The sequence below is a fragment of the Eschrichtius robustus genome, chromosome 2, assembly GCF_028021215.1.
Source record: "Eschrichtius robustus isolate mEscRob2 chromosome 2, mEscRob2.pri, whole genome shotgun sequence".
Lineage (NCBI taxonomy): Eukaryota > Metazoa > Chordata > Mammalia > Artiodactyla > Eschrichtiidae > Eschrichtius > Eschrichtius robustus.
Window position 1 is genome coordinate 166,131,022 of NC_090825.1, and position 14,186 is coordinate 166,145,207.

At 57.7% G+C, this 14,186-nt stretch overlaps 2 protein-coding genes across 3 annotated transcripts in view; one reads left to right on the forward strand and one right to left on the reverse strand.

The window, feature by feature from the left end:
* The first annotated feature begins 24 nt into the window (after nucleotides 1–24).
* On the forward strand, nucleotides 25–1,801 carry GDF1 (growth differentiation factor 1). Its single transcript, XM_068534721.1, has 2 exons — nucleotides 25–349; nucleotides 1,014–1,801. Exons 1-2 carry the CDS (start codon nucleotides 25–27, stop codon nucleotides 1,799–1,801), a joined length of 1,113 nt encoding a protein of 370 aa, XP_068390822.1.
* Nucleotides 1,802–2,192: 391 nt separating this feature from the next.
* Nucleotides 2,193–14,186, reverse strand: part of UPF1 (UPF1 RNA helicase and ATPase) — a 35,556-nt gene continuing 23,562 nt past the window's right edge. For both annotated transcript variants that reach the window (XM_068536685.1, XM_068536683.1), the window contains exons 15-24: nucleotides 13,689–13,902; nucleotides 10,485–10,602; nucleotides 9,926–10,082; nucleotides 9,568–9,710; nucleotides 8,255–8,429; nucleotides 7,613–7,694; nucleotides 5,552–5,713; nucleotides 5,200–5,417; nucleotides 4,733–4,855; nucleotides 2,193–4,035 (exon numbers count right to left, since the gene is read on the reverse strand). In XM_068536685.1, coding sequence (XP_068392786.1) covers nucleotides 4,736–4,855; nucleotides 5,200–5,417; nucleotides 5,552–5,713; nucleotides 7,613–7,694; nucleotides 8,255–8,429; nucleotides 9,568–9,710; nucleotides 9,926–10,082; nucleotides 10,485–10,602; nucleotides 13,689–13,902 — 1,389 coding nt within the window. In that variant the 3' untranslated portion in view covers nucleotides 2,193–4,035; nucleotides 4,733–4,735. The remainder of the gene's footprint in view (nucleotides 4,036–4,732; nucleotides 4,856–5,199; nucleotides 5,418–5,551; nucleotides 5,714–7,612; nucleotides 7,695–8,254; nucleotides 8,430–9,567; nucleotides 9,711–9,925; nucleotides 10,083–10,484; nucleotides 10,603–13,688; nucleotides 13,903–14,186) is intronic.

Sequence of the window (14,186 nt, forward strand, 5' to 3'; positions counted from 1 at the left end):
GCCCGGCCGCCGCCTGTGACGAAGATGCCACCGCTGTGCCGGCGTCCGGGCCGCCGCGTCCTTCTTCTCCTACTGGCCATGCTGCTGCCCTCGTCACCCCCGGCCCGCGCCCCCGCGCCCCCGGGCCCCGCCGCCGCCCTACTCCAGGCTCTTGGGTTTCCCGACGTGCCCCGGGGCGCCCCCAAGTCCCGGCCCGTACCCCCTGTCATGTGGCGCCTGTTCCGCCGCCGGGACCACCAGGAGGCCAGGGCGGGCCCTCGGAGGACGCCCCTGGGGGCTACCCTGCGGCCGTGCCACGTGGAGGAGCTGGGGGTCGCCGGAAACATCGTGCGCCACGTCCCGGACCGCGGTGAGTGGGGTCTGCGCTGGGGGCGTGGGTCTGGGAGGCCGATACCCCGCTGGGCGCCCCGAGCCCGCCACGAGCCTCCAGCGGCGCGTGAGGAAGGCCGGAGAGCCCTGAGGGTCCCCACCCGCCCCGTCCAGCCCGCAAGCAACCTGGGCCTCTGAACTCCCTCAGCTCCTCCGCGTGGACACCTGCCGGGACAGGGGATGGGGTGGGGGAGTGGTCCGAAGGCCAGGCTCCCTTGCACCGAGCAGGGCCCCTTGCTTGCAGCTGAAGCCCTGCCCCCACTCCATCCCACCCCCTCTGCCGCTTCACACCACTTGATGCCTTCCTGAAGATGCCACCCGCCCTAGCATCGCTTCCCCACTGGCCCCATGCGTTCGCTCATTCCACCCCCCCCCCCACCTCCCCACCCCCGCCTATGTCCCCAACGGCGGGCTGGCCGCCCTACACTGGTCGGGGCCTCTTCCTTGCAAGTGATGCCCTGCCCCCACTCCATCTCCCTCACCCACCGCCGCTTCACACCATTTGACGCCTTCTAACAGATGGTGCGCCCCCCAGCTCCGGTCGTTCACCTTCCCCCCGCTGTCCCCAACCGAGACCCCTTCGCGGGCCGGTCGGCACCGAGTGTGGACCCAGCGCCAGCCGAGCCCTCTCCCTTCCTCCCCAGGCGCAGCCGCCCGGCCCCCGGAGCCCCCCTCAGCTGCGGGACAGTGCCCTGAGTGGACCGTCGTCTTCGACCTGTCGGCCGTGGAGCCAGCCGAGCGCCCGAGCCAGGCCCGCCTGGAGCTGCGCTTCGCGGCTGCAGAGGCGACGGCGGGGACGGCGGGCGGCTGGGAGCTGAGCGTGGCGCCGGCGGGCGCGGGCCCCGGGCAGGTGGTACTCCGCCAGGCGGTGCCCGCCCTGGGAATGCCGGTGCGCGCTGAGCTGCTGGGCGCCGCCTGGGCCCGCAACGCCTCGGCGCCGCGCAGCCTCCGCCTGACGCTGGCGCTGCGTTCCCGGGCCCCCGCCGCCTGCGCGAGCCTGGCCGAGGCCTCGCTGCTGCTGGTGACCCTCGACCCGCGCCTGTGCCACCCCCTGGCCCGGCCGCGGCGCGAGGCCGAGCCCGCAGTGGGCGGCGGCCCCGGGGGCGCGTGTCGCGCGCGGCGGCTCTACGTGAGCTTCCGCGAGGTGGGCTGGCACCGCTGGGTCATCGCGCCACGCGGCTTCCTGGCCAACTACTGCCAGGGCAAGTGCGGGCTGCCCGCCGCGCTGTCCGAACCCGGCGGGACGCCCGCGCTCAACCACGCGGTGCTGCGCGCGCTCATGCACGCGGCCGCCCCTAGCGCCGCCGCCGGCCTGCCCTGTTGCGTGCCCGCGCGCCTGTCGCCCATCTCCGTGCTCTTCTTCGACAACAGCGACAACGTGGTACTGCGGCACTACGAAGACATGGTGGTGGATGAGTGCGGCTGCCGCTGAGCGGGGGCTGGCGGGAGGGGGCAACAATAAACACTGCGTGGTCCGCTCTGCTGTCTTCTCGGGTCTTGTCACCTGGGAGTGGGGAGGGAAGCAGCTATGTCCATCACCATCAACCACCAGGATGGTGGGTGGCGGGTCCTACAGTGACGCCGCCGGCCCAGCCTTCCCAGAACCCATCTCTAGGGTGTCCAACATCTAATGGACACGGGCCCCAGGAACTGACCCTGCATAGGCCCATCTTCCCCCATTCCGGTCCCTGCTGCACAGGTTTGGCCCGTCTCAGCTGTGCCGTTGAGGTGGCTCCGAATCCCCCACCCCCAACCAGGCAGAACCCCAAACCAAGTGCTCTGCCACCCCCTGTAGTTATCCAGCCCCAGTGTGAATGCAGAGCTGTTTATTAAGATTTTATTGGTGACAAAAGAAGTTAAAACAAATTGACCGAAAATCAAAAAGTTACATTGCCTTGGTACAGATGCTTCTTGATTTGGGGGACTCATAGCAACTGTTGCTAAGGTGGAGAAAAAAGCAAACAGCACAAAGCAGAGGCAAAGCATTCCAAGGAACAGAACAGGGTGGGTGGGTGTGTCACCCATGGGGACGGTGCACAAGGGGTCATAGCAAAAACCTATCCAAACTCTATGCAGCTACCAAAAGAAGTGGGAACCGAAAGCACTACAGCAATGGTAATAAATAAGAGGCCTTGCCAGAAGGAAGGTGGCCTGTGTGTCCCCCATCTCTCCCATGTACCAGCTGGAATCTGGAGGCTTTGGGATAAGGCACATGGGGAGGGGGATGCTGGGGGTCAGGGTCATCAGGGCCTGGATAGGCAGGGTTAGGGTTAGACAGTCCCCAACTAGGTCCCGCCAGGGAGGCTAATCCGCATCACAGTGTGCGAAGAGCTGGGGGTGACTCCACCAGCAACAATAACTGCAAGTTGCAACCCAGACCCAGGCAGAGGCCCCCTTGTACCACGTGATGTGACAACTCCTTCAAGCCCTTCGGCACAGAACCAACTTATTTCAGAAACGTATTCCCTTTCCCCGCCAAAGTTAAAACGACCCCACCTCATCAAAACTGTGCCCGCAGGTAGAAGGGCCCCGAACTAGTCAGGCAGGGTGGGGAACAAGAGGGGATGGGGCATTCAGTGAGCCTAACTGGCCACAGGGACGGTGGGAGTCTCCCTGGGGACGGGGACAGATCCTCCTGGCTGGTGCTTTCCACCAAATCCTCAGGAAGGACCCTGGGGAAGGAGCCACTGGCCAGGGAACAGCCACCTTCCTGCCCTCTGGCCTCACGGCCAGTCCTGCCGAGGCCCCTCCTGCGGGGCCGAGTCCACGGCACACGGGAAGCGCTTTGCTTCTCGGAGTCCAGCAGAGACCACGGAGTCGCCTGCCCGGCCCAGGACCGTGCTCCCTCACCGCCCTGACGTACAGGGAGAAGCTGCTGGAAGCTAAAACTGAAAAAAAAAAAATCCTCCTCCCGTCACAGGTGTTGATCCTAATCTTGAGTTGTTTTGGCATGTTTAAACTTCGTTTCTGGAAGCTTCTCGCATCTCCCAGGTCCACCACTAAGATTTGAGAGACAAATTCAGGAAAGTATATTTTTCAGTACTCCTTTGAAAGAATCTTTAAAAAACAAACAGAAAAACACAAACCACCGTATTTTCTTTAAATGAAAACCCTCCTAGAACACAGGCAGCGTGAGCGCGGCGATATCAGAGCCGGCGTGGACAGAACCCACACTCTGAGGGGCTCTCCCGGCACGGCCGCCACCGCAAGGAGCCTGCTCGGCACAGAAACGCGTAGTTTTTCCGGCTAAAACGTAGTCCCCTTTCAATAAAAGAGAAAAAGAAAGAAAAGAACAGAGGAAAGGGCTACTCTGAGATGAGGGTCTTCCTCCCTCCGCCCTGGTCGCAGACCCAGGTGTGGACGCAGCGGGCGAGCGCTGGGCTCCTCGGCGAGCGGGGCTGGCGGGGCTCGCTGGCGGGCGGTCCTCCGTGGCCGCCCCACCTCCCGCTCTCCCTTCTCCGTCTCCTCGCCGCCACGTGCCAGCAGTGGGCGCTCGCTCTGTCTCGGGCTCCTCTCTCCCTCGGGTACTCCTCTCCCTCTCCTGTTGCTCACAGTGGTGCTTCAGTTTTAGCAGTGGAAAACAGGTATCCATTTATTTTTATTTTTTATTACCCAGAATAAGATGCTGATGGACTAAGCCACGTAGCTTAGCTCTTCCGCTGCCACCTGTTGGGGAGGGAGGGAGGGCAAGAGGCTTCAGAGAAAGTGGGAGCCGGGGCAGCTCCCGGGCCAGGCCCGGAAGGCACGGACGGGGCTTTCTCCCCGACTCCACTTGGCACCCACGTCCTCATGTGTTAAACGTGACCTCAGAGGCCGGCCGGGTACCCAGACCAATGACTTCCCACCCGGAGAGAAGGCAGCCGAGAGTTAAGGCTGCTGAGCCTGTGTTGTTCAACAGCGGTGCACCCCTTCTCCCAGCATTACTGCATCCCACTTTCCCTGCACACAGTCAGGAAGGGGCAGAGGGGCAAGCCCCAGGCCTATGCTTGCCCTGCTCGGCCTCGTTACAGATGGAGAACCATGAGGCAGGGCCCTCACGGGCACCTAGAAGCACCCCCAGAGGCACCCGTGCACCTAGGAGCTGGGGCCCTCGCCAACCTCGTGACCTGCCTCGTCAGGGCGAGGGGTGCGTCCACTTCCTGGCTGCCCACCAGGAGCAGCTCTAAGACTCTCTCTGGAGAGGACCGTGGCACAGACGGTGTGCATGAAGTTCACATCCCCCAGACACTAAGCAGAGGTGCAGGGACCCAGAGTGACAGGTGACAGGATGCGCTGGCCACTCGAGGACTTGAGACTCCCACATTTCCCACATTTTCCTACAAGTCCAGATCCCAGCGAAGACCTCCTCCAGAGGCCAGCTTGCCTTCTAATACTGGGACAGCCCCGTCACTCCGCCGTGCTGGTACGCCCGCTCCCCCTGGTACGTGGAGTCTTGCGACAGCGCCACATCAATCTGTGACTTAAACTCATCTCCAAGGTAACTGTCCTGGAAGACAAGGTTGGAGAGATGAGCACCCAGTCGAAGGATGCGCACTCACCCTCCCAGCCTTGAGAACCTGCTCTGTGTCCAGCCCATCACCAGCCGCAGGGAATAATCTGGAAACTTGTCCTCAAGCCTAAGTGGCAGGAAACCCACACTGGTTACCTCACCATTGGAGACACGCTACCCAGGACAGTATTGTGGATGGAATGTTCTAGACCTACAGTCCCCCTGCTAAGGTCTTTAGGGGTGAGTGTCATGGGGTCTGCATGTGTGAAGAGGGCTCCCTGGGCTGGTCTGACTTTTCTGTGGGTGGGAGATGTCTCAAGTTAAAGTGGCAGAGGGCTCACCTGGGACAGCTCAGGCTGGGAGAGGCCGGGCTGGCTCATCTGGGAGGGCTGGCTCATGGAGATGTAGCCCTGGGTCAGCGCGCCCTGTGAGAAGGGCTGTGACGCCACATCCTGGCTGGCCTGGCTATTGGGGAGATTCGTCTGGCTGGGCCCAGGAAGCCCAAAGCGGTTCTTCTGGCGTCCCCCACGACCAGTCTTGCCTTTTGGGGTGCCCCGGCCTGAAAGACAGCCATCCAGGGTTCCTTGAAGGAGGTTCTGAGCCTCACAGACAAGCACTCCTGCTCAAAGTCTGGATGTGAACAAACTCCAAGGCCAAACTGCTTTTCCCCATGGGATGCCACTCGGTGCTCACCTGCGGCTGGCCCGTTAGCTTGTCCAAAATACCCCGGTGGCGGCATGGGTGGCATGACCAGGTTGAAGGGGATGGGAATGTTCATGGCAGCCACGTGGCTGGGGCCAGCACTGATCATGCCAATCTGGTCATGGGTCTGGAAGTACATGTTCGAGGGCCGGCCTACAAGACACAAGGTGAACGGCAGGTATCACACTGCATCCAGATGAGTCTGGTGCCTGCCCACAGCTGAAGTGTGTTTGGTCCTGTCACTGCTTTGTCTGCCCCAGCGTTTCTTGGTGCGTCCCTAACAGCAAAGTCACCTGATGCAGAATCTCACAACTCAACCCCCTCCCCCTCCCTGCGCCCAACAGCCTCCTTGAGGCTGGCGCCTGGGAAGGCACCTTTTCTCCCAGGGGATTCTGAGAATCACTGGCCCATGGGGATCTGAAAAACTGAAACCGCTCTGCATTTCTAATTTCTTAAAAAATCCCCTTTTATGGCAAATGCTATATTCATATTACATGCTACCACTGCCACCTTGCCACCTCCCAATCAAAAGAAAAAGCCCAGGGGCTTCCCTGGTGGCGCAGTGGTTAAGAATCCACCTGCCAATGCAGGGGACACAGGTTCGAGCCCTGGTCCGGGAAGATCCCACATGCCGCGGAGCAGCTAAGCCCGTGCGCCACAACTTCTGAGCCTGCGCTCTAGAGCCCATGAGCCACAACTACTGAGCCCACGTGCTACAACTACTGAAGCCCATGTACCTAGAGCCTGTGCTCCACAACAAGAGAGGCCACCGCAATGAGAAGCCTGCGCACCGCAACGAAGAGTGGCCCCCGCTTGCCACAACTAGAGAAAGCCCGCGCACAGCAACGAAGACCCAAGGCAGCCAAAATTAAATGAATAAAATTGATTAAAAAAAAAGAAAAAGCCCAAGCTTGATAGACCAGCAGATCTCACTGAAAGCAAAAGCCCCCAGGGCAACCTTGGGTGTAGCCAGACCCACGGTGGCATCAGGGATGAAGTTTGGACCCAGGAAACCCCCAGCCACACGGGGACTCGTCAGATATGGCGGTAAGAGATCTGTTGTTCTTCAAGAACACAATCCCTGGGACTTCCCTGGTGGTACAGTTGTTAAGACTCTGCGCTCCCAGTGCAGGGGGCCTGGGTTTGATCCCAGGTCAGGGAACTAGATCCCACATGCATGCTGCAACTAAGAGCTCGCATGCTGCAACTAAGGAGCCCACGTGCTGCAACTAAGGAGCCCGCTTGCCGCAACCAAGACCCAGAGCAACCAAATAAAAGTAAATAAATAAATATTTAAACAGACAAAAACAAACAAAACAACACAATCCCCTGTCTGAGCCCAGGGACAGGGAGAACACTGGGGCAGGGAAAGGGGCCTTGCCAATTTAATGTGGAAAAGGAGCAGCTGGGGTGCGCCTGCCCTCAGGGTGAATGGCAAGCACATGAGAGGTTTAAGGTCAATGTGAAACTCGGGCAGGTGGCAGAGTCATGGGTGAGGCAGTCACCCTCCATGGGGGCTGGTGCAGGGAAGGGTCCCAGGAGGCAGGGATCTGGGGGATGAATGGGAACCGTCTACAGACTGGCTCAGGCAAGAGGAGTCGTCCCAGGCAGCAGGATAAGGCTCAGCCTCAGTACATACAGAAGCCTCACACAGGAAAAGAGGGCACACGCAACCCTGAGGTCTGACAGATGGAGCTGAAGCTTGGGGAAGCTGCGAAACCTGAAATGAGGCGGTGGGTGTAACACCCCCCCCGAGAAGGCGAGCGAAGGGCAGGTAGGGTGGGGTGCGAGCACAGGGGCAAACTAGCTGAGCTGCGGTATTTGTTGAGAAACTGCTGTCCATTGAGCTATATTACTTTAAAAACATGTTTTTTAGAAATGGCCAAAGACCAGTTATTTGACTTCTGACAAGGGAAGCTGAGAAAACTCTGTCAGGCAGGCTTCTGTGGACCAAGGCTTGGGAGGCCACCCCAGGAGTAACAGGGCTGGAAGCTGTGGGCGTGGGAACGGTCAACAACTGTGGGGCCGGGCCGGTCCCCTGCAGAGACTCACCCTGGCTGCTCCGGTCATAGACCGATCCTGGGATGATGGCCTCCCGGGCATCATACATGGCAGTTGTCATGAAGCGGGCTCCCTGCAAAGAGTTTAGATAAGTGAGGAATTTATCATGTTGACACAAGGAAGAACTTCCAAAGATCTGGTGGCCTGGGAGGTGGCCAGGCTGCACCGAGGACTACCCCGAGGCTTGCCGGCTTTGGGCCTTGTGTGCTTTGGGCCTTGCCTGCCCCTCCTTGCCTGACCTGGCCTTTGTTGCCAAACATTTCCGTCTCTGGGCTTCAGCTCAAGCAGCATCCACTCCCTAGGCCCCCAGAGCACTTTGGGTTTGCCAAGTTCCCTAACTGCTTGGGTCTGACCCCTAGGTGCCACCCGTGACGTAGCATCCCATGAGGTCCAAGGCCAGAAAGGCCTCAGAACAGCGGGGAGACCTGGCGTGGGGGGCTCCGTGGGGACAGACCGGCACGCATGGCTCCTGTTCACACACTGACACTCTCGGCGCACCCTCAGCTCGCACTCGTCACGAGTCACACCTGCCATCGCTCACTGCCACGTGCCCAGAACACCGGCTTGGGGAGGACGGGGTTCCCAGCAGTCTCTTCCACCCACCCCCGCCCCCTGCCCGCGGCCAGCACTCACCGGGTTGATGGTGTTGACCAGCTTCCTGGGCTTGCTGAACTGCATGAGGCTCTCCCGCAGGTTGTTCAGCGGCCCCTCCACCAGCACCTTCTGCTCCTTGTAGTAGTTCAGCAGGTGGTTCCAGAGCGGCTGCTTGGACAGGGCCTTCGGGTTGCCCACGATAATGACCCCGTATCTGCAAGACGTGTGCACAGAGCGCCGTGCTCAGGGCTGCAGTGAGCAGAGCACTACGCAGATCGGTCCAAGGCAAGAGCAAACAAACTCGAAACCCAAGTCCAGAGTAAAAGGTGCCCAGGCAGCTCTCCTGGCACCCCGCCCACCACGCACCCCTCCTCTTGCCACACAGGAGCCTTGGGGGCCACCCTCGACCTCCCTGCCCAGACGCCTGCCCTGCCTGTGCCAGTGCCCGCCGTGAATGCTGGGGACAGGTGGGTAACTGCGAGCCGAGGTGACTTTCACTGGAGCCCACCCTGTAAGCTGCCGAGCCTACACTCGGGTTTATTTGAGGGCACATTTCTGTGGAGCCCAGATGTCAAAACACCTCTGCGGCCGATGAGCTCAGAGATGAGTCTCCTTGTTTGCAACCATGAGTTAGCCTCCCGGGCACTATGTCATAAGTGGCCCAGGCAGGCTCCACAGCGGCTTCGGGACCCCTGATGGGCCGGGCATGTAACTCGAGGCCCAAGCTGAGCTGCTAATGGATGCTCACACTCATCAAGCTGTGCTGGGACCACCCCCGCCCCCGCCAACGCTGGCCACCAAGCAAATGGGGTAACAAACGAAAACCAAGGTGCCCTCAGTGGGGAAGGAACCAACATGCGAACGTGAGCCCAGCTTGGGGCTGGCACGATGGTGGCTGTTGTCTGGTGCCACGTGGGGTTAACACAGGGTCCACCTTGCCCTCTGGGTCCCTCACCATTTCAGAAAAGTTATATTCCAGAACTGAACAAGGCAAATAGGACTAAAACATTAGACTCATAGATTAAACAACTTGACAGGGACACTCCGCTGTTGGGATGGAATTTCCTTCGAGACTGAGGCCGTAGAAAGCCACCAGAACACAGAAACAAAGACAACTCATGAGTGAGACGTTCTTTCCGAATTGCTGCTGGGAGCCCTCTGACCGCTAGCACTGGCGAAGCCCCTCTACCATGCCCTGTGCCACAGCACAGGGCGCAGCTGGGGTAGGAGAATTAATAGGAAGAGAACCAGGCATTGAGCAGCCTCTTAGGCCAACACCTCCCAGCGCCTCAGAAGGACTCCTATGCAAGAGGAGCCACCAGCAAGGCCCAACAGGACTCAGTCCTCCGTACCGTGCTCTGGTCAAGGCCACATTAAGCCTTCTGGGGTCGTTTAAAAATCCAATGCCTTGGTGCTCATTCGCCCGCACACAGGAGAGGATGATGAAGTCCTTCTCGCGGCCCTGGAATGCATCCACGCTGGCGATCTCCACCTCCTGCAGGGGCAATGGTCACGGTCAGCCAATAGGCTTCCTTCAAGGACCCCTCAGCCTCGTGTTAAGATGCACCATCAAATCCCAGCGATGAGCCTGGGACCTGAAGCCTGCAGAGCCCCTAGGTGCTGGCCACCGGCTCACTGCGCCTCTGCTACAAGGTGGTCAAAGGTCAGTGCCTGGGGTAGGAGCCAGCAGACCGGACTGGGTGCGCGCACCTGGTAGAGCTTGGTGTGAAGGGAGCCACTGAACTGCATGTACTGCACCAGGTAGGAGCGCTGGCCCTCGTAGGGCGTGATGATGCCGATCTGATCTGGCTTGGCGCCCGCCTTCAGCAGCTTCGTGGTGATCTTCTCCACATTTGCAGCCTCCGTCCTAAGAAAATCAGGTTTTCACTTCCCAGGCTCCATCTCTGGGCTCCTGAGACCCCCCACCAAGGCTGGAGGCTGCGGGAGGCTCAGGGGCAGTTCCGCCTCCAGCACAACGCTGTGAAGGCCCTGCCCAGTGCGGCCACGGCTGGGCTGCCCATCCTTTACCAAGGGAGTCATGAGGGATAGAAAGGCTCACACGTGGGCTTATGAAGGATCTGCTCAACATAAAAACATATGCTGAAAAGATGAGCTTGGAAATAGGCTGTTGGTTTAAGTGTCTGAACAGAATAAGGATGAGGGGGACAAGGCAAAGTTTCACCACCACATTAAACAAAACCACAGGTTAGCAGTCACTGGACAAGCCATCACTGAAGCCAGGAGACGCCACAGATGAGTCTCTGCTTACCTGTTTAGGTAGGAGGTGCCTGAGCTGGCAATCTCCTCTTGGCCCTGGGTCACGTAGAAGAACATCGGTTTATCCGGTTGGGGCCACTGGAAGTCAAACCCCTTCTTCACACGATCCGCTGTCATCGTAGAGGAGAAAAAAAGAGAATATCCTATCAGAGAAGAAAGTGTAGGCAGTCTGGACTGAGCTAACGTGGAGAGCTGAGTGGAGGCCATGCCATCCTGGGCAGGCACACAGCAGGGCAGGAAACCGCAGGCTCCAGGCAAAAGACCCAGGTCTGCGGGCCCGGGGCAGGCCACCGAGTACGTCCTCTGACCGAAACTCCCAGGAACACCTGGCACCGTGTCTGGGACGAAGCCGGCGCACTGACTGAACAGATCTCCCTGGTTAGTGCTTTCTGCAGTCTGTTTAAGAAAGCTGTGTCTGCCCCAGGGTAACGAAGATATTCTATTTCCTTCCAGAAGCTTTATGATGTACCTTAAGGGACTCATATGCCCCTACAATTGGCTTTTAAGAATGACACTGTTGGGACTTCCCTGGTGGTCCAGTGGTTAAGACTCCACACTTCCACAATGCAGGGGGTGCAGGTTTGATCCCTGGTTGGGGAACTAAGATCCCACATGCCGCGTGGTGCGGTAAAAAAAAAAAAAAGAATTACACTGTTGAGCTGACCCTATCTTGTCACACACCAGGGCTTGTCGACAGATGGGTCTGCCTCTGGACTCTATCCTGGGCACTGTGCCCAGTGTCTCTGCGACTACAGCTTTACAGTAACTCCTGACATCTTCTAGTACGAGCTGCCACCTTTGTCAGGCTCTTCACGTTCGTCTTGGGTGCTTGGTCCTTACAATTTTAAAAAATCAGCTTGTCAAATCACACATCCCACCCACACCTTTGGGAATTCTGACTGGAGTTGTACCTAATCAGATTAGTGTTAAGAAAACTGGTATTTCTGCATGAAAATAGCCTAACACTGATGAAGGAAGCTTGACCCATGAGAACACGTTGTATGATCCCTTTTATGTCAAGCTGAAAATGAGGCAAAGCCTCAACCTTTCAAGCAAGGGCAGTGGCTGGCAAGCTTGGTGACCCACTCGCTGCTGGCAAACGTTTAACCACCTGCTGGGGGTAAGGCGAGGGCTAATCTACAATGCTGGGCAATTTCTGTGGTGTAAACACTCCCGCCACCACTGATGTCAGGCTACCCTGAGTCCGTGGGTCTGGGCGGGCACCCGCACTGCCCTGGACAGGGGTCACTTCAAGGCTGCAAGGAGCTGGTCAGGTTGTGCTTTTAGATGCAGGTGCTAGTTACACAGGTGTGTTCACTTAGAGAAAACGCACTAAGCTGAACACTTAGGATCTAGGCACTTTTTTACACTTCAGTAGAGAGTTTAAAAAAATATACTCATGGGGTGCTATGTCCTGGGCACTGATGGTTCAGCAGTGAACCACCACCACCAACCCCTGCCCTATGGAGCTGACGCCATGGAGGAAGGTGGAGCAAGGTGGGCAAGGGTGTGAATCAGGGTTACGCGGTGGCTTTCCCAACAAGCGTCAACCGCGTCAGAGAATCACAAACAAGCTTCTCATGTCCTGGCCTTTTCTAGCCCCACCACCCAACAGACCAGCAGCATTCTAAGTGTCAAGACTGCACTGCACAGCAGCCGTGTGGCCCTGCCCAGGCACGCACACTTTCAGCCTCAGTTTCCTCACCTATAACATGGGCTAAACAAGGCCGACGTGGTGGGCTGTTGGCATTAACGAGATACTAAGTGGTTCTTGAATGAATGCTGCTCTCAGAACCCCTTTACACTCTGAAAAGTTGAGGAGTTCAAACAGCTATTGTTTTTGTGGATTACACCTATTGATATTTATTGTATTTTAAAACCCAGAAATCTAAAATATTTTAAAATTCATTTAAAGATAAACATATTAACTTACAAATTTTTTTTAATGAAATATAACTGTATTTTCCACTAAAATATATATTTAGTGAATTTTTGCAACTCACTTCACTATCCAGCTTACTCTACTCCTGTTCCCAGTCTCCCATGAGCCCTTGCAGCATGTGAGGATGGTCACAGATGCACGTGGTTGGAAAAGGGAAGCGTGTTTTATGACCTTTCCTACTACTGTGGAATTCTGTCCCTGATTCTACAGGAAAGCTGGACGGGAGGTCACCCTGCAGGGTCAGTGACGATGGCCTTTCTACTCTGCCCTGCACCTGCATGGCTTTTGACCCCCCAGTGACTTGGGAGCACCCTTGCCGGCCATTGGAATGGCAAGTGCCTGCTCACCCCGTCAGGCAGAGCTTCCAAAGGCTGACGCACCTGACATCTGTCACCACCAAAGATCTCATCAGAAAATCCACTCAGCACTGGGAAGACTTGATCATCTCATGATAGGGGACATGGGTTTTCCAAAATTCTAATTTTGGTGTGAATTCTCAGATTTTATCACTGATGATGAATATTCTCAGTTATTTTCCTTGAAGCCACAGGCTCGCTTTGGTCACTTTTGGGAAAACGCCTGCTAAATACCCCAGTCTATATAACCAGTGTGTGAGTCCTTCCTTCAAGCACCTCACACCCCTGCCAAGTTTCTCAGGAGAACGTCCTCTCCCATCACACACAGAATCACAAGAACGTGCACTCAGGGATTAGTAAACTGAGTACTCTTCGCTTGTGCACCCAGGATGGTGCCTGCCACAGGTGTGCGGTGGTGACGACACACAGCAGCCTCGTCGCACCGCTGACTCATGCTACGGCTTCTGTGCCATTAGCGCGAGTGTCAGCACAGCCAAAAGGCGCACGATGTCCCAGTGTTACTACAGAAGTCGTCTGGCCTTGGTCGTGCAGAGGTCTTTGAGACCGCCAGGGCCCCGACCTTGAGAACCAGCGATAAGAGGAGGGAGCGGGACGGGCAGTCAGCTCTGCCACCCCCTCTTCTGTGTGTTGTGTGTGACGCGCCAATGGTGGGGATTCTCACACAGTGACTCTGAATTTTACGAGGACGCGGGCTCCCCCTTGCCCACACCCCGAGAATGTCCCAGAGTGCACTCCAGAGCGCACGTTCTGTCCCACTGACCACTGCATCTCTCTGAGGCGTCCCCTACCCACAAGCAGTCACCACGTAAGGCCACTTAAGAAGGAAGTGACAGGAGGTATTGTCTCCCCAGGCCCCCCACTCTGGGCCGAGTATTACCTGCAGTGACACCATTCTGAAGAGAGCCCTCATAGAAGATGTTGGATGGGAAGGCACTGAGCGCAGGATGCATCCGATACTGGACCTGGAGGCGGATGGGACGGATGCCCAGCACCACCAGGCGCTCAAAGAGCGACTGGGACAGCCCGGCCTTGGCCGCCTTCTTGCACATCACCACGGGGCCCAGCTGGCAGTGGTCGCCCACGAGGATCAGCTGTGGTGAAAGGCCCACACAGGTAAGAAGCTCAAGCATGGAATAGCCTAGACGCCCACTCAGGGGACTAAGAGGGCCAGGGTCCATACAACCACCCGGCTATGTGAATTCAAGTGGCAAGATATGGACTGGGGGTGGGAAAACTGCCCACCACATACATGAAACACGCAAACTTGCACTCAGAACCCACACAAAGGCACTCTGTGCCAAGTCCACCCTTCGAAGACCCCCTCAAAGGGCCTGCTGTGCATCCCTCTGCGCTCTGCCAGGGCATCAAACAGCAC